The sequence below is a fragment of the Pseudophryne corroboree genome, chromosome 1 (genome assembly GCF_028390025.1).
Source record: "Pseudophryne corroboree isolate aPseCor3 chromosome 1, aPseCor3.hap2, whole genome shotgun sequence".
NCBI lineage: Eukaryota > Metazoa > Chordata > Amphibia > Anura > Myobatrachidae > Pseudophryne > Pseudophryne corroboree.
Window position 1 is genome coordinate 887,125 of NC_086444.1, and position 25,003 is coordinate 912,127.

General features: G+C 51.1%; 1 protein-coding gene across 1 annotated transcript in view; it reads right to left on the reverse strand.

Annotated features, from left to right (window-relative positions):
• The window catches only part of LOC134932220 (myosin-IIIb-like), a 374,352-nt gene that overhangs the window by 22,167 nt on the left and 327,182 nt on the right, over positions 1-25,003 (reverse strand). Inside the window, exons 15-16 of the mRNA XM_063926445.1 lie at positions 18,112-18,201; positions 10,281-10,446 (exon numbers count right to left, since the gene is read on the reverse strand). Coding sequence (XP_063782515.1) covers positions 10,281-10,446; positions 18,112-18,201 — 256 coding nt within the window. The remainder of the gene's footprint in view (positions 1-10,280; positions 10,447-18,111; positions 18,202-25,003) is intronic.

Consider the following 25,003-nt stretch of genomic DNA (forward strand, 5'->3'; position numbering starts at 1 on the left):
CTGTCCCCTATCCTCCATCCCTCCTCTCCTGTCCCCTATCCTCCATCCTTCCTATCCTGTCCCCCTATCCTCCATCTTTCCTATCCTGTCCTCCATTCCTCCACCCTCTCTATCATGTCCCATATCCTCCATCCTTCCTCTCCTGTCCTCTATCCTCCATCCCTCCTCTCCTGTCCTCTATCCTCCATCCCTCCTCTCCTGTCCTCTATCCTCCATCCCTCCTCTCCTGTCCTCTAGCCTCCATCCTTCCTATCCTGTCCCCTTATCCTCCATCCTTCCTATCCTGTCCTCCATTCCTCCATCCTTCCTATCCTGTCCTCTATCCTCCATCCCTCCTCTCCTGTCCACTATCCTCCATCCTTCCTCTCCTGTCCCCCATCCTTCCTATCCTGTCCCCTATCCTCCATCATTCCTATCCTGTCCTCTATCCTCCATCCTTCCTCTCCTGTCCCCTATCCTCCATCCCTCCTCTCCTGTCCCCTATCCTCCATCCCTCCTCTCCTGTCCTCTATCCTCCATCCCTCCTCTCCTGTCCCCTATCTTCCATCCTTCCTATCCTGTCCCCTATCCTCCATCCTTCCTATCCTGTCCCCTATCCTCCATCCCTCCTCTCCTGTCCCCTATCCTCCATCCTTCCTCTCCTGTCCCCTATCCTCCATCCTTCCTCTCCTGTCCCCTATCCTCCATCCTCCTCTCCTGTCCCCTATCCTCCATCCTTCCTCTCCTGTGCCCCTATCCTCCATCCTTCCTCTCCTGTCCCCCTATCCTCCATCCCTCCTATCCTGTCCCCTATCCTCCATCCCTCCTCTCCTGTCCCCTATCCTCCATCTTTCCTATCCTGTCCCCTATCCTACATCCCTCCTCTCCTGTCCCCTATCCTCCTTCCTTCCTCTCCTGTCCCCTATCCTCCATCCCTCCTCTCCTGTCCCCTATCCTCCATCCTTCCTCTCCTGTCCCCTATCCTCCATCCCTCCTCTCCTGTCCTCTATCCTCCATCCCTCCTCTCCTGTCCCCTATCCTCCATCCCTCCTCTCCTGTCCCCTATCCTCCATCCCTCCTCTCCCCTATCCTCCATCCCTCCTCTCCTGTCCCCTATCCTCCATCCCTCCTCTCCTGTCCTCTATCCTCCATCCCTCCTCTCCTGTCCTCTATCCTCCATCCCTCCTCTCCTGTCCTCTAGCCTCCATCCTTCCTATCCTGTCCCCTTATCCTCCATCCTTCCTATCCTGTCCTCCATTCCTCCATCCTTCCTATCCTGTCCTCTATCCTCCATCCCTCCTCTCCTGTCCCCTATCCTCCATCCCTCCTCTCCCCTATCCTCCATCCCTCCTCTCCTGTCCCCTATCCTCCATCCCTCCTCTCCTGTCCCCTATCCTCCATCCTTCCTATCCTGTCCCCCTATCCTCCATCTTTCCTATCCTGTCCTCCATTCCTCCACCCTCTCTATCATGTCCCATATCCTCCATCCTTCCTCTCCTGTCCCCCATCCTTCCTATCCTGTCCCCTATCCTCCATCATTCCTATCCTGTCCTCTATCCTCCATCCTTCCTCTCCTGTCCCCTATCCTCCATCCCTCCTCTCCTGTCCCCTATCCTCCATCCCTCCTCTCCTGTCCCCTATCTTCCATCCTTCCTATCCTGTCCCCTATCCTCCATCCTTCCTATCCTGTCCCCTATCCTCCATCCTTCCTATCCTGTCCCCTATCCTCCATCCTTCCTATCCTGTCCCCTATCCTCCATCCTTCCTATCCTGTCCCCTATCCTCCATCATTCCTATCCTGTGCCCCTATCCTCCATACTTCCTATCCTCCATCCTTCCTATCCTGTCCCCTATCCTCCATCCTTCCTATCCTGTCCCCTATCCTCCATCCCTCCTCTCCTGTCCTCTATCCTCCATCCCTCCTCTCCTGTCCCCTATCCTCCATCCCTCCTCTCCTGTCCCCTATCCTCCATCCTTCCTCTCCTGTCCCCTATCCTCCATCCTTCCTATCCTCCATCCTTCCTATCCTGTCCCCCTATCCTCCATCCCTCCTCTCCTATCCCCCTATCCTCCATCCTTCCTATCCTATCCTCCATCCTTCCTCTCCTGTCCCCCATCCTCCATCTTTCCTATCCTGTCCCCTATCCTCCATCCTTCCTATCCTGTCCTCTATCCTTCCTATCCTGTCCCCCTATCCTCCATCCTTCCTATTCTGTTCCCTATCCTCCATCATTCCTCTCCTATCCTCCATCCTTCCTATTCTGTTCCCTATCCTCCATCCTTCCTCTCCTATCCTCCATCCTTCCTATCCTCCATTCTTCCTATCCTTCATCCTTCCTCTCCTGTCCCCTAGCCTCCATCCTTCCTATCCTGTCCCCTTATCCTCCATCCTTCCTATCCTGTCCTCCATTCCTCCATCCTTCCTATCCTGTCCTCTATCCTCCATCCCTCCTCTCCTGTCCACTATCCTCTATCCTTCCTATCCTGTCCTCTATCCTCCATCATTCCTCTCCTGTCCCCTTATCCTCCATCCTTCCTATCCTGTCCCATATCCTCCATCCTTCCTATCCTGTCCCCTATCCTGCATCCTTCCTCTCCTGTCCCCCATCCTTCCTATCCTGTCCCCTATCCTCCATCATTCCTATCCTGTCCTCTATCCTCCATCCTTCCTCTCCTGTCCCCTATCCTCCATCCCTCCTCTCCTGTCCCCTATCCTCCATCCCTCCTCTCCTGTCCCCTATCTTCCATCCTTCCTATCCTGTCCCCTATCCTCCATCCTTCCTATCCTGTCCCCTATCCTCCACCCTTCCTATCCTGTCCCCTATCCTCCATCCTTCCTATCCTGTCCCCTATCCTCCATCATTCCTATCCTGTGCCCCTATCCTCCATCCTTCCTATCCTCCATCCTTCCTATCCTGTCCCCTATCCTCCATCCTTCCTATCCTGTCCCCTATCCTCCATCCTTCCTATCCTGTCCCCTATCCTCCATCCTTCCTATCCTGTCCCCTATCCTCCATCCCTCCTATCCTGTCCTCTATCCTCCATCCTTCCTCTCCTGTCCCCTATCGTCCATCCCTCCTCTCCTGTCCCCTATCCTCCATCCCTCCTCTCCTGTCCCCTATCCTCCATCCTTCCTATCCTGTCCCCCTATCCTCCATCCTTCCTATCCTGTCCTCCATTCCTCCACCCTCTCTATCATGTCCCATATCCTCCATCCCTCCTCTCCTGTCCTCTATCCTCCATCCCTCCTCTCCTGTCCCCTATCCTCCATCCCTCCTCTCCTGTCCCCTATCCTCCATCCTTCCTATCCTGTCCCCCTATCCTCCATCCTTCCTATCCTGTCCTCCATTCCTCCACCCTCTCTATCATGTCCCATATCCTCCATCCTTCCTCTCCTGTCCTCTATCCTCCATCCCTCCTCTCCTGTCCTCTATCCTCCATCCCTCCTCTCCTGTCCTCTATCCTCCATCCCTCCTCTCCTGTCCTCTAGCCTCCATCCTTCCTATCCTGTCCCCTATCCTCCATCCCTCCTCTCCTGTCCCCTATCCTCCATCCTTCCTCTCCTGTCCCCTATCCTCCATCCTTCCTCTCCTGTCCCCTATCCTCCATCCTCCTCTCCTGTCCCCTATCCTCCATCCTTCCTATCCTGTCCCCTATCCTCCATCCTTCCTCTCCTGTCCCCCATCCTTCCTATCCTGTCCCCTATCCTCCATCATTCCTATCCTGTCCTCTATCCTCCATCCTTCCTCTCCTGTCCCCTATCCTCCATCCCTCCTCTCCTGTCCCCTATCCTCCATCCCTCCTCTCCTGTCCCCTATCTTCCATCCTTCCTATCCTGTCCCCTATCCTCCATCCTTCCTATCCTGTCCCCTATCCTCCATCCTTCCTATCCTGTCCCCTATCCTCCATCCTTCCTATCCTGTCCCCTATCCTCCATCATTCCTATCCTGTGCCCCTATCCTCCATCCTTCCTATCCTCCATCCTTCCTATCCTGTCCTCTATCCACCATCCCTCCTCTCCTGTCCACTATCCTCTATCCTTCCTCTCCTGTCCCCCATCCTTCCTATCCTGTCCCCTATCCTCCATCATTCCTATCCTGTCCTCTATCCTCCATCCTTCCTCTCCTGTCCCCTATCCTCCATCCCTCCTCTCCTGTCCCCTATCCTCCATCCCTCCTCTCCTGTCCTCTATCCTCCATCCCTCCTCTCCTGTCCCCTATCTTCCATCCTTCCTATCCTGTCCCCTATCCTCCATCCTTCCTATCCTGTCCCCTATCCTCCATCCCTCCTCTCCTGTCCCCTATCCTCCATCCTTCCTCTCCTGTCCCCTATCCTCCATCCTTCCTCTCCTGTCCCCTATCCTCCATCCTCCTCTCCTGTCCCCTATCCTCCATCCTTCCTCTCCTGTCCCCTATCCTCCATCCTTCCTATCCTGTCCCCTATCCTCCATCCTTCCTCTCCTGTGCCCCTATCCTCCATCCTTCCTCTCCTGTCCCCCTATCCTCCATCCCTCCTCTCCTGTCCCCTATCCTCCATCCTTCCTATCCTGTCCCCTATCCTCCATCCTTCCTATCCTGTCCCCTATCCTCCATCCTTCCTATCCTGTCCCCTATCCTCCATCCTTCCTATCCTGTCCCCTATCCTCCATCCTTCCTATCCTGTCCCCTATCCTCCATCCCTCCTCTCCTGTCCCCTATCCTCCATCCTTCCTCTCCTGTCACCTATCCTCCATCCTTCCTCTCCTGTCCCCTATCCTCCATCCTCCTCTCCTGTCCCCTATCCTCCATCCTTCCTCTCCTGTCCCCTATCCTCCATCCTTCCTATCCTTCCTATCCTGTCCCCCTATCCTCCATCCCTCCTATCCTGTCCCCTATCCTCCATCCCTCCTCTCCTGTCCCCTATCCTCCATCCCTCCTCTCCTGTCCCCTATCCTCCATCTTTCCTATCCTGTCCCCTATCCTACATCCCTCCTCTCCTGTCCCCTATCCTCCATCCTTCCTCTCCTGTCCCCTATCCTCCATCCCTCCTCTCCTGTCCCCTATCCTCCATCCTTCCTCTCCTGTCCCCTATCCTCCATCCCTCCTCTCCTGTCCTCTATCCTCCATCCCTCCTCTCCTGTCCCCTATCCTCCATCCCTCCTCTCCTGTCCCCTATCCTCCATCCCTCCTCTCCTGTCCCCTATCCTCCATCCCTCCTCTCCTGTCCCCTATCCTCCATCCCTCCTCCCCTGTCCCCTATCCTCCATCCTTCCTCTCCTGTCCCCGATCCTCCATCCTTCCTATCCTCCATCCTTCCTATCCTGTCCCCCTATCCTCCATCCCTCCTCTCCTATCCCCCTATCCTCCATCCTTCCTATCCTATCCTCCATCCTTCCTCTCCTGTCCCCCATCCTCCATCTTTCCTATCCTGTCCCCTATCCTCCATCCTTCCTATCCTGTCCTCTATCCTTCCTATCCTGTCCCCCTATCCTCCATCCTTCCTATTCTGTTCCCTATCCTCCATCATTCCTCTCCTATCCTCCATCCTTCCTATTCTGTTCCCTATCCTCCATCCTTCCTCTCCTATCCTCCATCCTTCCTATCCTCCATTCTTCCTATCCTTCATCCTTCCTCTCCTGTCCCCTAGCCTCCATCCTTCCTATCCTGTCCCCTTATCCTCCATCCTTCCTATCCTGTCCTCCATTCCTCCATCCTTCCTATCCTGTCCTCTATCCTCCATCCCTCCTCTCCTGTCCACTATCCTCTATCCTTCCTATCCTGTCCTCTATCCTCCATCATTCCTCTCCTGTCCCCTTATCCTCCATCCTTCCTATCCTGTCCCCTATCCTCCATCCTTCCTATCCTGTCCCCTATCCTCCATCCTTCCTATCCTGTCCCCTATCCTCCATCCTTCCTATCCTGTCCCCTATCCTCCATCCTTCCTATCCTGTCCCCTATCCTCCATCATTCCTATCCTGTGCCCCTATCCTCCATCCTTCCTATCCTCCATCCTTCCTATCCTGTCCTCTATCCTCCATCCCTCCTCTCCTGTCCACTATCCTCTATCCTTCCTCTCCTGTCCCCCATCCTTCCTATCCTGTCCCCTATCCTCCATCATTCCTATCCTGTCCTCTATCCTCCATCCTTCCTCTCCTGTCCCCTATCCTCCATCCCTCCTCTCCTGTCCCCTATCCTCCATCCCTCCTCTCCTGTCCTCTATCCTCCATCCCTCCTCTCCTGTCCCCTATCTTCCATCCTTCCTATCCTGTCCCCTATCCTCCATCCTTCCTATCCTGTCCCCTATCCTCCATCCCTCCTCTCCTGTCCCCTATCCTCCATCCTTCCTCTCCTGTCCCCTATCCTCCATCCTTCCTCTCCTGTCCCCTATCCTCCATCCTCCTCTCCTGTCCCCTATCCTCCATCCTTCCTCTCCTGTCCCCTATCCTCCATCCTTCCTATCCTGTCCCCTATCCTCCATCCTTCCTCTCCTGTGCCCCTATCCTCCATCCTTCCTCTCCTGTCCCCCTATCCTCCATCCCTCCTCTCCTGTCCCCTATCCTCCATCCTTCCTATCCTGTCCCCTATCCTCCATCCTTCCTATCCTGTCCCCTATCCTCCATCCTTCCTATCCTGTCCCCTATCCTCCATCCTTCCTATCCTGTCCCCTATCCTCCATCCTTCCTATCCTGTCCCCTATCCTCCATCCCTCCTCTCCTGTCCCCTATCCTCCATCCTTCCTCTCCTGTCCCCTATCCTCCATCCTTCCTCTCCTGTCCCCTATCCTCCATCCTCCTCTCCTGTCCCCTATCCTCCATCCTTCCTCTCCTGTCCCCTATCCTCCATCCTTCCTATCCTGTCCCCTATCCTCCATCCTTCCTCTCCTGTGCCCCTATCCTCCATCCTTCCTCTCCTGTCCCCCTATCCTCCATCCCTCCTATCCTGTCCCCTATCCTCCATCCCTCCTCTCCTGTCCCCTATCCTCCATCCCTCCTCTCCTGTCCCCTATCCTCCATCTTTCCTATCCTGTCCCCTATCCTACATCCCTCCTCTCCTGTCCCCTATCCTCCATCCTTCCTCTCCTGTCCCCTATCCTCCATCCCTCCTCTCCTGTCCCCTATCCTCCATCCTTCCTCTCCTGTCCCCTATCCTCCATCCCTCCTCTCCTGTCCTCTATCCTCCATCCCTCCTCTCCTGTCCCCTATCCTCCATCCCTCCTCTCCTGTCCCCTATCCTCCATCCCTCCTCTCCTGTCCCCTATCCTCCATCCCTCCTCTCCTGTCCCCTATCCTCCATCCCTCCTCCCCTGTCCCCTATCCTCCATCCTTCCTCTCCTGTCCCCGATCCTCCATCCTTCCTATCCTCCATCCTTCCTATCCTGTCCCCCTATCCTCCATCCCTCCTCTCCTATCCCCCTATCCTCCATCCTTCCTATCCTATCCTCCATCCTTCCTCTCCTGTCCCCCATCCTCCATCTTTCCTATCCTGTCCCCTATCCTCCATCCTTCCTATCCTGTCCTCTATCCTTCCTATCCTGTCCCCCTATCCTCCATCCTTCCTATTCTGTTCCCTATCCTCCATCATTCCTCTCCTATCCTCCATCCTTCCTATTCTGTTCCCTATCCTCCATCCTTCCTCTCCTATCCTCCATCCTTCCTATCCTCCATTCTTCCTATCCTTCATCCTTCCTCTCCTGTCCCCTAGCCTCCATCCTTCCTATCCTGTCCCCTTATCCTCCATCCTTCCTATCCTGTCCTCCATTCCTCCATCCTTCCTATCCTGTCCTCTATCCTCCATCCCTCCTCTCCTGTCCACTATCCTCTATCCTTCCTATCCTGTCCTCTATCCTCCATCATTCCTCTCCTGTCCCCTTATCCTCCATCCTTCCTATCCTGTCCCCTATCCTCCATCCTTCCTATCCTGTCCCCTATCCTCCATCCTTCCTCTCCTGTCCCCCATCCTTCCTATCCTGTCCCCTATCCTCCATCATTCCTATCCTGTCCTCTATCCTCCATCCTTCCTCTCCTGTCCCCTATCCTCCATCCCTCCTCTCCTGTCCCCTATCCTCCATCCCTCCTCTCCTGTCCCCTATCCTCCATCCCTCCTCTCCTGTCCCCTATCCTCCATCCCTCCTCTCCTGTCCCCTATCTTCCATCCTTCCTATCCTGTCCCCTATCCTCCATCCTTCCTATCCTGTCCCCTATCCTCCATCCTTCCTATCCTGTCCCCTATCCTCCATCCTTCCTATCCTGTCCCCTATCCTCCATCATTCCTATCCTGTGCCCCTATCCTCCATCCTTCCTATCCTCCATCCTTCCTATCCTCCATCCTTCCTATCCTGTCCCCTATCCTCCATCCTTCCTATCCTGTCCCCTATCCTCCATCCTTCCTATCCTGTCCCCTATCCTCCATCCTTCCTATCCTGTCCCCTATCCTCCATCCTTCCTATCCTGTCCCCTATCCTCCATCCCTCCTATCCTGTCCTCTATCCTCCATCCTTCCTCTCCTGTCCCCTATCCTCCATCCCTCCTCTCCTGTCCCCTATCCTCCATCCCTCCTCTCCTGTCCCCTATCCTCCATCCTTCCTATCCTGTCCCCCTATCCTCCATCCTTCCTATCCTGTCCTCCATTCCTCCACCCTCTCTATCATGTCCCATATCCTCCATCCCTCCTCTCCTGTCCTCTATCCCTCCTCTCCTGTCCCCTATCCTCCATCCCTCCTCTCCTGTCCCCTATCCTCCATCCTTCCTATCCTGTCCCCCTATCCTCCATCCTTCCTATCCTGTCCTCCATTCCTCCACCCTCTCTATCATGTCCCATATCCTCCATCCTTCCTCTCCTGTCCTCTATCCTCCATCCCTCCTCTCCTGTCCTCTATCCTCCATCCCTCCTCTCCTGTCCTCTATCCTCCATCCCTCCTCTCCTGTCCTCTAGCCTCCATCCTTCCTATCCTGTCCCCTTATCCTCCATCCTTCCTATCCTGTCCTCCATTCCTCCATCCTTCCTATCCTGTCCTCTATCCTCCATCCCTCCTCTCCTGTCCACTATCCTCTATCCTTCCTCTCCTGTCCCCCATCCTTCCTATCCTGTCCCCTATCCTCCATCATTCCTATCCTGTCCTCTATCCTCCATCCTTCCTCTCCTGTCCCCTATCCTCCATCCCTCCTCTCCTGTCCCCTATCCTCCATCCCTCCTCTCCTGTCCCCTATCCTCCATCCTTCCTCTCCTGTCCCCTATCCTCCATCCTTCCTATCCTGTCCCCTATCCTCCATCCTTCCTCTCCTGTGCCCCTATCCTCCATCCTTCCTCTCCTGTCCCCCTATCCTCCATCCCTCCTCTCCTGTCCCCTATCCTCCATCCTTCCTATCCTGTCCCCTATCCTCCATCCTTCCAATCCTGTCCCCTATCCTCCATCCTTCCTATCCTGTCCCCTATCCTCCATCCTTCCTATCCTGTCCCCTATCCTCCATCCTTCCTATCCTGTCCCCCTATCCTCCATCCCTCCTCTCCTGTCCCATATCCTCCATCCCTCCTCTCCTGTCCTCTATCCTCCATCCTTCCTCTCCTGTCCCCTATCCTCCATCCCTCCTCTCCTGTCCTCTATCCTCCATCCCTCCTCTCCTGTGATCTATCCTCCATCCCTTCTCTCCTGTCCTCCATTCCTCCACCCTCTCTATCATGTCCCATATCCTCCATCCCTCCTCTCCTGCCCCCTATCCTCCATCCCTCCTCTCCTGTCCCCTATCCTCCATCCCTCCTCTCCTGTCCTCTATCCTCCATCCCTCCTCTCCTGTCCTCTATCCTCCATCCCTCCTCTCCTGTCCTCTATCCTCCATCCCTCCTCTCCTGTCCTCTATCCTCCATCCCTCCTCTCCTGTCCTCTATACTCCATCCTTCCTATCCTGTCCTCTATCCTCCATCCTTCCTCTCCTGTCCCCTATCCTCCATCCTTCCTCTCCTGTCCTCTATCCTCCATCCCTCCTCTCCTGTCCTCTATCCTCCATCCCTCCTCTCCTGTCCTCTATCCTCCATCCCTCCTCTCCTGTCCTCTATCCTCCATCCTTCCTCTCCTGTCCCCTATCCTCCATCCTTCCTATCCTGTCCCCTATCCTCCATCCTTCCTCTCCTGTCCTCTATACTCCATCCCTTCTCTCCTGTCCTCTATACTCCATCCCTTCTCTCCTGTCCTCTATCCTCCATCCCTCCTCTCCTGTCCTCTCTCCTCCATCCTTCCTCTCCTGTCCCCTATCCTTCATCCCTCCTCTCCTGTCCGCTATCCTCCATCCTGTCCCCTATCTTCCATCCACGTTGTAGTCTCATTGTTACCTTCTCACAGGGCTTTCTCAGAACTTCCCCATAAGGCTGGATTCCAACAGTGTGGTGAAACTCCACTAGAGTGCTAAGTGAGGGATGAGCACGATCTTCCTCAAGAATGACATAGCAGCCATTGGACAGCACCTGAATCATGTAATGGCGGCAGCGATCTTGGCCCCTGGTAAATATACAATGTGATAAAATGTCACACCTTACGGTGACACCTGAACAGACATTACTCACAACCCTAATGACACAAAGCTGACATTACACATACTGATCATATATCCATTCCTCCTTTATAACAGATACACAGTATCCAAGGAGAGTTCAGAATAACAAATTGTTAGCTCTTAGGTGTAACTTTATCCTTCTGTCATGAATGTATATCATGTAACGTTGTCTATAGGAGAATTACAGACTGAAGGATCATCTCTACGCCTCATACCCCTGCCTTTGTGCCATCCCTGGCGTGGAACTGTCCATTGCTCCCAACATTCAATCTTATATCTCACTCAAGACAATGCACAATCTCCCGCATGGAAACCTGCAACAATGTCCTTACATATCTTCCCCTGACCAGACTTTCACCACTGCAATCTATTAGAGTGCAGCGGCCAGACTGATATTACTCGCAGAACGCTCATCGCCCATCGTCCCTCTATTGGTTACCTGTATCTCATGGAATTCAATGTAAAATACTTCTACTAACATACAAGGCCATAAGCAACACTGCACCAATACACATCACTTCCACTGTCTTAAGATATCTCCCAACGTGACCCCTCCGCTCTGCACAAGATCTGCGTCTCTCATCCACACTCCCATGTCCTCCTATTTAGGGCACAGGACTTTTTTCAGGCTGCACCCACTCTGTGAATTCCTTCCCTGAAACTACTCATCTCTTCCAGCAGCTTCTCATACTCCTGAATAACCACGATGGGACCTTTCTCAACTTTTCTCAATTTACAAAACCATTACTCTGGAGAAATCCAAAGTTTCTCTGGTTCTCCACTGACTACCTCAATGCCCGTAGACCCTATGGCAGGGGTGGAGAACCTCCGGCCCGAGGGCCGCATAAGGCCCGCAAAGCCACTTGTTCTGGCCCGCTGCTGTGTGTCAGGGGAGGAGAGCGCAGCGTGTGCCTCTCCTGCCCCTTTGTGCTCAGTCCGGCGGCGGCGTGTCAGGGCGGAGAGTGCAGCTATGTCCGGCGGCAGGTAGGATCTGAAACCAACCGTTAGTTCGTGAGCCAATCAGAACTTACAGACCAGCAGCCAATCAGGAGCCACTGCAGCCTGACATAGCTGCTCTCTCCTCCCTGCCTGGCCCCTGACAGCTGAAACATGCTGCCGTCGGACAGAGCACAAAGGGGCAGGAGAGGCCCACGCTGCGCTCTCCTCCCCTGACACACAGCTGCAGCAGTGAGCAGCACAGTGGGGTCGGGGCATGTGTGGGGCATTTGTGTATCTGGCACTGTGGGGCATTTGTGTATCTGGCACTGCACTATTGGGGGCATATGTGTATCTGGCACTGTGGGGCATTTGTGTATCTGGCACTGCATTGGCATATGTGTATCTGGCACTGCACTATTGGGGGCATATGTGTATCTGGCACTGTGGGGCATTTGTGTATCTGGCACTGTGGGGCATTTGTGTATCTGGCACTGCATTGGCATATGTTTATCTAGGACTGTGGGGCATTTGTGTATCTGGCACTGCACTATTGGGGGCATATGTGTATCTGGCACTGCACTATTGGGGGCATATGTGTATCTGGCACTGTGGGGCATTTGTGTATCTGGCACTGCATTGGCATTTGTGTATCTAGCACTGTGGGGCATTTGTGTATCTGGCACTGCACTATTGGGGGCATATGTGTATCACGTCCATTTTAATCGGTGCACTTGGTACCATTAAGGGGCATAACTACTGGGGCAGGCTAATTTTTAAGTTGCTAATTTTGTATGGCTCCCGAAGAATTTTTATAAATATCCAAATGGACCTTGGTAGAAAAAAGGTTCCCCACCCTGGCCCTATGGGAACAGAGATTACCATCTTGAGCTGTTGTTGTCCTATACCTGTGTAAGGAGTACTTGGAGAGTCACAAAGGTTTTACAAGACCAGCTCCAGGTCAAAGCTCATGCTAAAATAACTCATTGCTAGTTGGTGTAAGCTGCTGGTCATCAGGAATCTGCATTTTACATCACGTCACTTACCGGTGCTCTGATGTGCTGGCCTCCGGAGGTCACATCCTCAGCCTAGCACCATGTTCCATGATTGCCTGCAATGTGCAGAGACTGTCTCCAGTGTGTACCCCGCTCACCATACAGCATGTACCCCGATGTATTCCCACCATCTCCAGAGTATGGGCGCCGCCATGACACCTGCAGTCAGCTGACTTGATGTTATCCACTCCTGAGCACTGGAGTGCTCACATGACTTGATTCTCCAATCCCTGCTGACCAGGGAGTATATACTCAGAGTTCCTGCTCAGTATCATTGCCTTGAACAATGCGTCACATCCTGTGAACAAGCGTCTCCTGGCTCCAGTTTCCTGTCTTCAGAGATTCCCCTGTGTATTAGCTCCGTGGAACTATAGGCATCAGCCATCCAGTTTAGTGCAGTTCCACCTGCATTCAGATCCAGTCACCAGCTGTCGTCAGTGATTTCCTTGCTTCAGTGTTTGTGGAACTACAGGCTCCAGCCATCCAGCTCTGCTGCAACTCCTTCCACAGTCAGCTTCCACCTCTACATGCAGTAAGAGACTCTCTCCAGGTGCTGCCTCATCATTCTCACCTATGTTTTGTGTATCTGCATTCAGCACTGTGCTATTGCATCCAGCACTTACACACCCAGCCTGTATATTACCAGCTGTCTCCTGCTATAGCCTTGCCTGGCTCTGTGGATTTTGTGCATATATTCTGACTGTGTGTATCTATTGCTGCCGATTTCCAGAGTTACTTACTGCCTGTATTTACTACCATCCGTTGCATTACTTACCTACTGCTTACCTGTTACCATCGTCTTTCAAGCCAGCCATCGATGTTCACCATCGTCTTCCAGGCCGATCATCGCAGTTTGCTAATTAAACTGGTTCCCAGACCAGTTCATTACCTGTGACTGCTATTATACCATTTGTATTACTGACCTCCAGAGTACTGATTTCAGTTGCCATCAGCTCCCAGGCTGACCATCGTTATTTGCAAGTTGCTAACGGTTTCCAGACTAAATACCAAAAGTTACTTATTGCCTGTGTTGTTCCATCACATTCTCCCATCGGTTTCCAGGCCAATCCTGTGTCATTATTTATCCTCAGGATATAGACTCTGCTTCACATCGGCTCCCAGGCTGACCATCCTTTATTTGCCATTGGCCCCCAGGGTGACCATTATTGATTGCCATCGGCTCCCAGGCCGGTCATTACTGTTCTCTAATTACCGCTGGTTTCCAGATCAGCTCATTCTTCGTGACTGTACTTCACACCAATGTCAGCTTCCACGCTGTGAAACGGCTGTATTGTTATTCCTGTTCCGGTAATCATTATATTGCTGTGTGTATTTAATAAACATCATTGTGCACATGCGCAGGAACTTACTACAGCCTCCTCTTTTCCTCCATCGTACCACCACTGAGCCACTAGTGCCCCCTCCGGGAACAGACATTTACACAGACCTGACAGTTTGTTCAAGGCCCATGGACTACGACGGCGGTCAGAGTGTGGGGCATACTTGCCTACCTGCCCCTCTCCATGAGGGAGAAAATGCTCTGTTCCTGGACTGTCCTGGTAATGTATGATTGCCATCACCTGTGGTGAGCTGGGTAATGGATAAGAAAGGTGTTTCACCACAGGTGATGGCAATCATACATTACCAGGACAGTCCAGGAACAGAGTATCTTCTCCCTCATGGAGAGGGTCAGGTAGGCAAGTATGGTGTGGTATCAGGGGCCCTCCAAGGTCTGGCATCGCGGCTCGATGAGGCTGCTCAACAGCAAGTCATCCAATTTCTACAGGGAATGTCTACCTGCTTGGATACTTTGCAGCAATTCCTTCCAGGTTCTGTTTCTCATCCGGCTCCTGTTGTAGTCACTCCTTCTCCAGTTATTCCAGCTTCTCCTACACAATCCGTTCCTATGGTTGGACCTCATTCAATTCTGTCCTATGGCACTCCCTTTAAAGCTAATTCACCTGAGAGGGCAACATTCTCTTTCAAAGGCTCCAGGACTCCTCTGTCTCCTGCTGTGAAACCTGAACCAATGAGGACCCTGTCATCTGTTGGAACAACTTCAAAGTCTTCTGTCAAGAATTGTTCCAATGGTGCCAGGGATCCTGGGGGGTGCTTTAAACACAGTAAAAAGTCCTGCTCAACCTACTGAGACTAATACAACCACTGTGTCAGACTTCCTTAAAACTAAAGTCTCTCCTCCTGTGCAGAGAGAGTAGATTCCAGAGCTACCTACGTTCCAAACTCATGGAAGCTGAATGCCGGCATCGCAAGCAGCTTCACCTCTGTTTCTACTGTGGAAGTTCTAGTTACCTCATTAAAGACTGTTCTCTCCGCAAGTCAAAAGTTGGTGACAGGTCCCAACATCAGAGTTCTCATCTGTAAATCTTCCTGTGTAGCCCTGGATCACCAAATAGTGGTGCAGCTAAAATCTGTATTGCTGCAAAAAGTGGCAATAAACGTTTGCAGTTAGCATGGGGTCTACAAAAATAGACCTGTTAACTCAGTAGGCCATTAATTTGGCCTGAGGCTGGATGACCTTAGGTCACTCCTACATTATGTAGGGAGATTACTCTTAAACAAGTCAGTGTGCTTTGCCACTCCTAGGGTAGAGGGAGTCCCTGTCACAGTTAGTAACTAACTGTTGTGTGCTGGGCACTGCTGTCACCACCAGGTTCCTAGACAAGTGAGTAGAAATGGTTGTTGCACCCAGGCTTCTACACCAACACCGCGAGCTGCTTCACCCAGGCGCCAACCACCATCATCTGGAACCAATTTTCATAGGTGCCTACCACCAGCACATGGAACCACTTCTCCTAAGAGGCTACCACCAGCTCCTGAAAACACTTCACCGGGCACCTACCAACAGCACCAAAGCAGCACTTTTCAAAACACCTACCACCAACACCTGAAACTACTTCTCCCAGGCACCTACCACCAGCACCTGGAGCAACTTCTCCTAGGCACCTACCAACAACACATGGAACAACTACACTAAGGCACCACTTCTCCCAGGTGCATATCAAGAGCACCTGGCACCACTTCACCAATGCACCTAAGACCAACACCTGGCACCACTTCTCTCAGGTACCTACCACCAGCACCTGGAACCACTTCTCCTAGGTGCCTACCACCAGCACATGGAACTGTGAGGTTACCGGGTGACCTGGGTATCCTGGGGTTCAGGGATCACACAGTGGAGCGGTTTACAATGAAAGCAAGGTGATATTTATTCAGAGAGACCCAGAAATCCAGTGACCAGCAAGCAGGATTATACTAATAAAGTCCACTCAGAGTTCAGCAATGTCCTTACCAGCTGCTCTATATCTCTATATGTCAGTCCTGGGCAGCAATGACAGCTGTAGCAGGGCACACAGAGTGGCTAGTCACTGATGACACTGAGTGGGGAGGACACCCCAACCTCCAGTGAGTCTAGCTGTGCACCCTCACCGCCACACACACAGTCTTTCTCCCAGCCACCTCCAGTGACTCTAGCTGTGCCCCATCACCTCCCCACAACACAGTCTCTTTCTCCCAGCAACCTCCAGTGAGTCTAGCTGTGTCCCATCACCTCCCCACAACACAGTCTCTTTCTCCCAGCAACCTCTAGTGCACAAGTTCTCAAACTCGGTCCTCAGGACCCACAGTGTGCATGTTTTGCAGGTCTCCTCACAGAATCACAAGTGAAATAATTTGCTCCACCTGCGGACCTGTTAAAATGTGTCAGCGAGTAATTAATACACCTGTGCACCTGCTGGGTTACCTGCAAAACATGCACTGTGGGGTCCTGAGGACCGAGTTTGAGAACCACTGCTCTAGTGAGTCTAGCTGTGCATTCTCATCTCCCCACAACACAGTCTCTTTCTCCCAGCAACCTCTAGTGAGTCTATCTGTGCACTCTCATATCCCCACAACACAGTCTCTTTCTCCCAGCAACCTCCAGTGAGTCTAGCTGTGCACCATCACCTCCACACGAGGTCTCTTTCTCCCAGCAACCTCCAGTGAGTCTAGCTGTGCACCATCACCTCCACACACACAGTCCCTTTCTCCCAGCAACCTCCAGTGAATCTAGCTGTGCACCATCACCTCCACACAGTCTTTCTCCCAGCAACCTCCAGTGAGTCTAGCTGTGCACCATCACCTCCATACACACAGTCCCTTTCTTCCAGCAACCTCCAGTGAGTCTAGCTGTGCACCATCACCTCCACACACACACACACACACACACACACACACACACACACACACACAGTCCCTTTCTTCCAGCAACCTCCAGTGATTCAAGCTGTGCACCATCACCTCCACACACACACACACACACAGTCTCTTTCTCCCAGCAACCTCCAGTGAGTCTAGCTGGGCACCATCACCTCCACACAACACAGTCCCTTTCTCCCAGCAACCTCCAGTGAGTCTAGCTGTGTCCCATCACCTCCCCACAACACAGTCTTTTTCTCCCAGCAACCTCCAGTGAGTCTAGCTGTGTCCCATCACCTGCACACACACACAGTCTCTTTCTCCCAGCAACCTCCAGTGAGTCTAGATGTGCACCATCACACACACACACACACACACACACACACACACACACACACACACACAGTCTCTTTCTCCCAGCATCCTCCAGTGAGTCTAGCTGTGCACCATCACCTATACACACACACACAGTCTCTTTCTCTCAGCAACCTCCAGTGAGTCTAGCTGTGCACCATCACCTCCACACACACAGTCTCTTTCTCCCAGCATCCTCCAGTGAGTCTAGCTGTGCACCATCACCTCCACACACACAGTCTTTTTCTCCCAGCAACCTCCAGTGAGTCTAGCTGTGCACCATCACCTCCACACACACACAGTCTCTTTCTCCCAGCAACCTCCAGTGAGTCTAGCTGTGCACCATCACCTCCACACACACACAGTCTCTTTCTCCCAGCAACCTCCAGTGAGTCTAGCTGTACACCATCACCTACACACACACACACACACACACACACACACACACACACACACACACACACACACAGTCTCTTTCTCCCAGCATCCTCCAGTGAGTCTGTGCACCATCACCTCCACACACAGTCTCTTTCTCCCAACAACCTCCAGTGAGTCTAGCTGTGCACCATCACCTCCACACACACACACACACACACACACACACACACACACACACACAGTCTATTTCTCCCAGCAACCTCCAGTGAGTCTAGCTGTGCACCATCACCTCCACACACACACACAGTCTCTTTCTCCCAGCAACCTCCAGTGAGTCTAGCTGTGTCCCGTCACCTCCCCACAACACAGTCTCTTTCTCCCAGCAACCTCCAGTGAGTCTAGCTGTGCACCATTACCTCCACACACAGTCTCTATTCTCCAGTAACTTCCTGACTCCCACAATTCTCCCTTGCTGGTTCTTTCTATCTCCTTCTTTCTGATTGGTGGATCAGGTTGTAAGTCTTCCCAGGGGGGGAAGGAACACTACCTTGCTGTCTGCTTCTAGCAGACTTCCTGTGTGTGACTTCTGCAGACTGAGGGCTTTGATTTCAGAACACAGAACTCGTTCCTTTTTCCTGGACTCCTCACAGGAACCACACAACATTCTTATAACAGTATAGATGATAAACTTACCTGAAACTCAGTATGTAACCTGCATGGGTCTGGCTGATACGAATAAGGAAATCTCCAGGCTCCCTATCCACCAGAACATTTTCTGTGTCCCTAGATGTATATAACCGAGATTTAACACATTTCTACAATAAAATTGCCAGTATATCTGTATTACAGTATGTCCAATACAAACATTAATATACTAAATAAATGCTTAGTAACGTATTGTAGCTGATGTTACATTCAGAATTCTTAGAATTTAACTGTTAATCTACTTGTGCCAAATAATGTGCAACAAATATACAAAGGTATGTCATGTCACCTGCACAATATATCAGTGATGTCATGTCACCCGTGTGATATCTCCTCATGCTGTGCTGCCGGATGTGTCAGTGATGTCACCTGTGTGATATCTCCTCATACTGTGCTGCCGGATGTGTCAGTGATGTTATGTCACCTGTGTGATATCTCCTCATACTGTACTGCCGGATGTGTCAGTGATGTTATGTCACCCGTGTGATATCTCCTCATACTGTGCTGCCGGATGTGTCAGTGATGTCACCTGTGTGATATCTCCTCATACTGTGCTGCCGGATGTGTCAGTGATGTTATGTCACCTGTGTGATATCATCCTCATACTGTGCTGCCGGATGTGTCAGTGATGTTATGTCACCCGTGTGATATCTCCTCATACTGTACTGCCGGATGTGTCAGTGATGTTATGTCACCTGTGTGATATCTCCTCATACTGTGCTGCCGGATGTGTCAGTGATGTCACCTGTGTGATATCTCCTCATACTGTGCTGCCGGATGTGTCAGTGATGTTATGTCACCTGTGTGATATCTCCTCATACTGTGCTGCCGGATGTGTCAGTGATGTCACCTGTGTGATATCTCCTCATACTGTACTGCCGGATGTGTCAGTGATGTTATGTCACCTGTGTGATATCCTCCTCATACTGTGCTGCCGGATGTGTCAGTGATGTTATGTCACCTGTGTGATATCTCCTCATACTGTGCTGCCGGATGTGTCAGTGATGTCACCTGTGTGATATCATCCTCATACTGTGCTGCCGGATGTGTCAGTGATGTCACCTGTGTGATATCATCCTCATACTGTACTGCCGGATGTGTCAGTGATGTTATGTCACCTGTGTGATATCTCCTCATACTGTACTGCCGGATGTGTCAGTGATGTTATGTCACCTGTGTGATATCTCCTCATACTGTGCTGCCGGATGTGTCAGTGATGTTATGTCACCCGTGTGATATCTCCTCATACTGTGCTGTCGGATGTGTCAGTGATGTCACCTGTGTGATATCATCCTCATACTGTGCTGCCGGATGTGTCAGTGATGTTATGTCACCTGTGTGATATCTCCTCATACTGTACTGCCGGATGTGTCAGTGATGTTATGTCACCCGTGTGATATCTCCTCATACTGTACTGCTGGATGTGTCAGTGATGTTATGTCACCTGTGTGATATCTCCTCATACTGTGCTGCCGGATGTGTCAGTGATGTTATGTCACCTGTGTGATATCTCCTCATACTGTGCTGCCGGATGTGTCAGTGATGTCACCTGTGTGATATCTCCTCATACTGTGCTGCCGGATGTGTCAGTGATGTTATGTCACCTGTGTGATATCATCCTCATACTGTGCTGCCGGATGTGTCAGTGATGTTATGTCACCCGTGTGATATCTCCTCATACTGTACTGCCGGATGTGTCAGTGATGTTATGTCACCTGTGTGATATCTCCTCATACTGTGCTGCCGGATGTGTCAGTGATGTCACCTGTGTGATATCTCCTCATACTGTACTGCCGGATGTGTCAGTGATGTTATGTCACCTGTGTGATATCTCCTCATACTGTGCTGACGGATGTGTCAGTGATGTTATGTCACCTGTGTGATATCTCCTCATACTGTGCTGCCGGATGTGTCAGTGATGTTATGTCACCTGTGTGATATCTCCTCATACTGTGCTGCCGGATGTGTCAGTGATGTTATGTCACCTGTGTGATATCTCCTCATACTGTACTGCCGGATGTGTCAGTGATGTTATGTCACCTGTGTGATATCTCCTCATACTGTGCTGCCGGATGTGTCAGTGATGTTATGTCACCTGTGTGATATCTCCTCATACTGTGCTGCCGGATGTGTCAGTGATGTTATGTCACCTGTGTGATATCTCCTCATACTGTGCTGCCGGATGTGTCAGTGATGTTATGTCACCTGTGTGATATCTCCTCATACTGTGCTGCCGGATGTGTCAGTGATGTTATGTCACCTGTGTGATATCCTCCTCATACTGTGCTGCCGGATGTGTCAGTGATGTTATGTCACCTGTGTGATATCCTCCTCATACTGTACTGCCGGATGTGTCAGTGATGTTATGTCACCTGTGTGATATCTCCTCATACTGTACTGCCGGATGTGTCAGTGATGTTATGTCACCTGTGTGATATCTCCTCATACTGTGCTGCCGGATGTGTCAGTGATGTTATGTCACCTGTGTGATATCTCCTCATACTGTGCTGCCGGTTGTGTCAGTGATGTCACCTGTGTGATATCATCCTCATACTGTGCTGCCGGATGTGTCAGTGATGTTATGTCACCTGTGTGATATCTCCTCATACTGTGCTGCCGGATGTGTCAGTGATGTTATGTCACCTGTGTGATATCCTCCTCATACTGTGCTGCCGGATGTGTCAGTGATGTTATGTCAACCGTGTGATATCTCCTCATACTGTACTGCCGGATGTGTCAGTGATGTTATGTCACCTGTGTGATATCTCCTCATACTGTGCTGCCGGATGTGTCAGTGATGTTATGTCACCTGTGTGATATCTCCTCATACTGTACTGCCGGATGTGTCAGTGATGTTATGTCACCTGTGTGATATCTCCTCATACTGTGCTGCCGGATGTGTCAGTGATGTTATGTCACCTGTGTGATATCCTCCTCATACTGTGCTGCCGGATGTGTCAGTGATGTTATGTCACCTGTGTGATATCTCCTCATACTGTGCTGCCGGATGTGTCAGTGATGTTATGTCACCTGTGTGATATCTCCTCATACTGTGCTGCCGGATGTGTCAGTGATGTTATGTCACCTGTGTGATATCTCCTCATACTGTGCTGCCGGATGTGTCAGTAATGTTATGTCACCTGTGTGATATCTCCTCATACTGTGCTGCCGGATGTGTCAGTGATGTTATGTCACCTGTGTGATATCTCCTCATACTGTGCTGCCGGATGTGTCAGTGATGTTATGTCACCTGTGTGATATCATCCTCATACTGTGCTGCCGGATGTGTCAGTGATGTTATGTCACCTGTGTGATATCTCCTCATACTGTACTGCAGGATGTGTCAGTGATGTTATGTCACCTGTGTGATATCTCCTCATACTATACTGCCGGATGTGTCAGTGATGTTATGTCACCTGTGTGATATCTCCTCATACTGTGCTGCCGGATGTGTCAGTGATGTTATGTCACCTGTGTGATATCTCCTCATACTGTGCTGCCGGATGTGTCAGTGATGTTATGTCACCTGTGTGATATCTCCTCATACTGTGCTGCCGGATGTGTCAGTGATGTTATGTCACCTGTGTGATATCTCCTCATACTGTGCTGCCGGATGTGTCAGTGATGTTATGTCACCTGTGTGATATCATCCTCCTACTGTGCTGCCGGATGTGTCAGTGATGTTATGTCACCTGTGTGATATCTCCTCATACTGTACTGCCGGATGTGTCAGTGATGTTATGTCACCTGTGTGATATCTCCTCATACTGTGCTGCCGGATGTGTCAGTGATGTTATGTCACCTGTGTGATATCCTCCTCATACTGTGCTGCCGGATGTGTCAGTGATGTTATGTCACCTGTGTGATATCCTCCTCATACTGTACTGCCGGATGTGTCAGTGATGTTATGTCACCCGTGTGATATCTCCTCATACTGTACTGCCGGATGTGTCAGTGATGTCACCTGTGTGATATCTCCTCATACTGTGCTGCCGGATGTGTCAGTGATGTTATGTCACCCGTGTGATATCTCCTCATACTGTACTGCCGGATGTGTCAGTGATGTCACCTGTGTGATATCTCCTCATACTGTGCTGCCGGATGTGTCAGTGATGTTATGTCACCCGTGTGATATCTCCTCATACTGTACTGCCGGATGTGTCAGTGATGTCACCTGTGTGATATCTCCTCATACTGTGCTGCCGGATGTGTCAGTGATGTTATGTCACCCGTGTGATATCTCCTCATACTGTACTGCCGGATGTGTCAGTGATGTTATGTCACCTGTGTGATCTCTCCTCATACTGTACTGCCGGATGTGTCAGTGATGTTATGTCACCCGTGTGATATCTCCTCATACTGTACTGCCGGATGTGTCAGTGATGTCACCTGTGTGATATCTCCTCATACTGTGCTGCCGGATGTGTCAGTGATGTTATGTCACCTGTGTGATATCTCCTCATACTGTACTGCCGGATGTGTCAGTGATGTTATGTCACCTGTGTGATATCATCCTCATACTGTGCTGCCGGATGTGTCAGTGATGTTATGTCACCTATGTGATATCTCCTCATACTGTGCTGCCGGATGTGTCAGTGATGTTATGTCACCTGTGTGATATCTCCTCATACTGTACTGCCGGATGTGTCAGTGATGTTATGTCACCCGTGTGATATCTCCTCATACTGTGCTGCCGGATGTGTCAGTGATGTTATGTCACCTGTGTGATATCTCCTCATACTGTACTGCCGGATGTGTCAGTGATGTCACCTGTGTGATATCTCCTCATACTGTGCTGCCGGATGTGTCAGTGATGTTATGTCACCTGTGTGATATCCTCCTCATACTGTACTGCCGGATGTGTCAGTGATGTTATGTCACCTGTGTGATATCCTCCTCATACTGTACTGCCGGATGTGTCAGTGATGTTATGTCACCTGTGTGATATCTCCTCATACTGTACTGCCGGATGTGTCAGTGATGTTATGTCACCTGTGTGATATCTCCTCATACTGTGCTGCCGGATGTGTCAGTGATGTTATGTCACCTGTGTGATATCTCCTCATACTGTGCTGCCGGATGTGTCAGTGATGTTATGTCACCTGTGTGATATCTCCTCATACTGTGCTGCCGGATGTGTCAGTGATGTCACCTGTGAGATATCATCCTCATACTGTGCTGCCGGATGTGTCAGTGATGTTATGTCATCTGTGTGATATCTCCTCATACTGTGCTGCCGGATGTGTCAGTGATGTTATGTCACCTGTGTGATATCCTCCTCATACTGTGCTGCCGGATGTGTCAGTGATGTTATGTCACCTGTGTGATATCTCCTCATACTGTACTGCCGGATGTGTCAGTGATGTTATGTCACCTGTGTGATATCTCCTCATACTGTACTGCCGGATGTGTCAGTGATGTTATGTCACCTGTGTGATATCTCCTCATACTGTACTGCCGGATGTGTCAGTGATGTTATGTCACCTGTGTGATATCTCCTCAAACTGTACTGCCGGATGTGTCAGTGATGTTATGTCACCTGTGTGATATCTCCTCATACTGTGCTGCCGGATGTGTCAGTGATGTTATGTCACCTGTGTGATATCCTCCTCATACTGTGCTGCCGGATGTGTCAGTGATGTTATGTCACCTGTGTGATATCCTCCTCATACTGTGCTGCCGGATGTGTCAGTGATGTTATGTCACCTGTGTGATATCCTCCTCATACTGTGCTGCCGGATGTGTCAGTGATGTTATGTCACCTGTGTGATATCCTCCTCATACTGTGCTGCCGGATGTGTCAGTGATGTTATGTCACCTGTGTGATATCTCCTCATACTGTGCTGCCGGATGTGTCAGTGATGTTATGTCACCTGTGTGATATCCTCCTCATACTGTGCTGCCGGATGTGTCAGTGATGTTATGTCACCTGTGTGATATCCTCCTCATACTGTGCTGCCGGATGTGTCAGTGATGTTATGTCACCTGTGTGATATCTCCTCATACTGTACTGCCGGATGTGTCAGTGATGTTATGTCACCTGTGTGATATCTCCTCATACTGTGCTGCCGGATGTGTCAGTGATGTTATGTCACCTGTGTGATATCTCCTCATACTGTGCTGCCGGATGTGTCAGTGATGTTATGTCACCTGTGTGATATCTCCTCATACTGTGCTGCCGGATGTGTCAGTGATGTTATGTCACCTGTGTGATATCTCCTCATACTGTGCTGCCGGATGTGTCAGTGATGTTATGTCATCTGTGTGATATCTCCTCATACTGTGCTGCCGGATGTGTCAGTAATGTTATGTCACCTGTGTGATATCTCCTCATACTGTGCTGCCGGATGTGTCAGTGATGTTATGTCACCTGTGTGATATCATCCTCCTACTGTGCTGCCGGATGTGTCAGTGATGTTATGTCACCTGTGTGATATCTCCTCATACTGTACTGCCGGATGTGTCAGTGATGTTATGTCACCTGTGTGATATCTCCTCATACTGTGCTGCCGGATGTGTCAGTGATGTTATGTCACCTGTGTGATATCCTCCTCATACTGTGCTGCCGGATGTGTCAGTGATGTTATGTCACCTGTGTGATATCCTCCTCATACTGTACTGCCGGATGTGTCAGTGATGTTATGTCACCCGTGTGATATCTCCTCATACTGTACTGCCGGATGTGTCAGTGATGTCACCTGTGTGATATCTCCTCATACTGTGCTGCCGGATGTGTCAGTGATGTTATGTCACCCGTGTGATATCTCCTCATACTGTACTGCCGGATGTGTCAGTGATGTCACCTGTGTGATATCTCCTCATACTGTGCTGCCGGATGTGTCAGTGATGTTATGTCACCCGTGTGATATCTCCTCATACT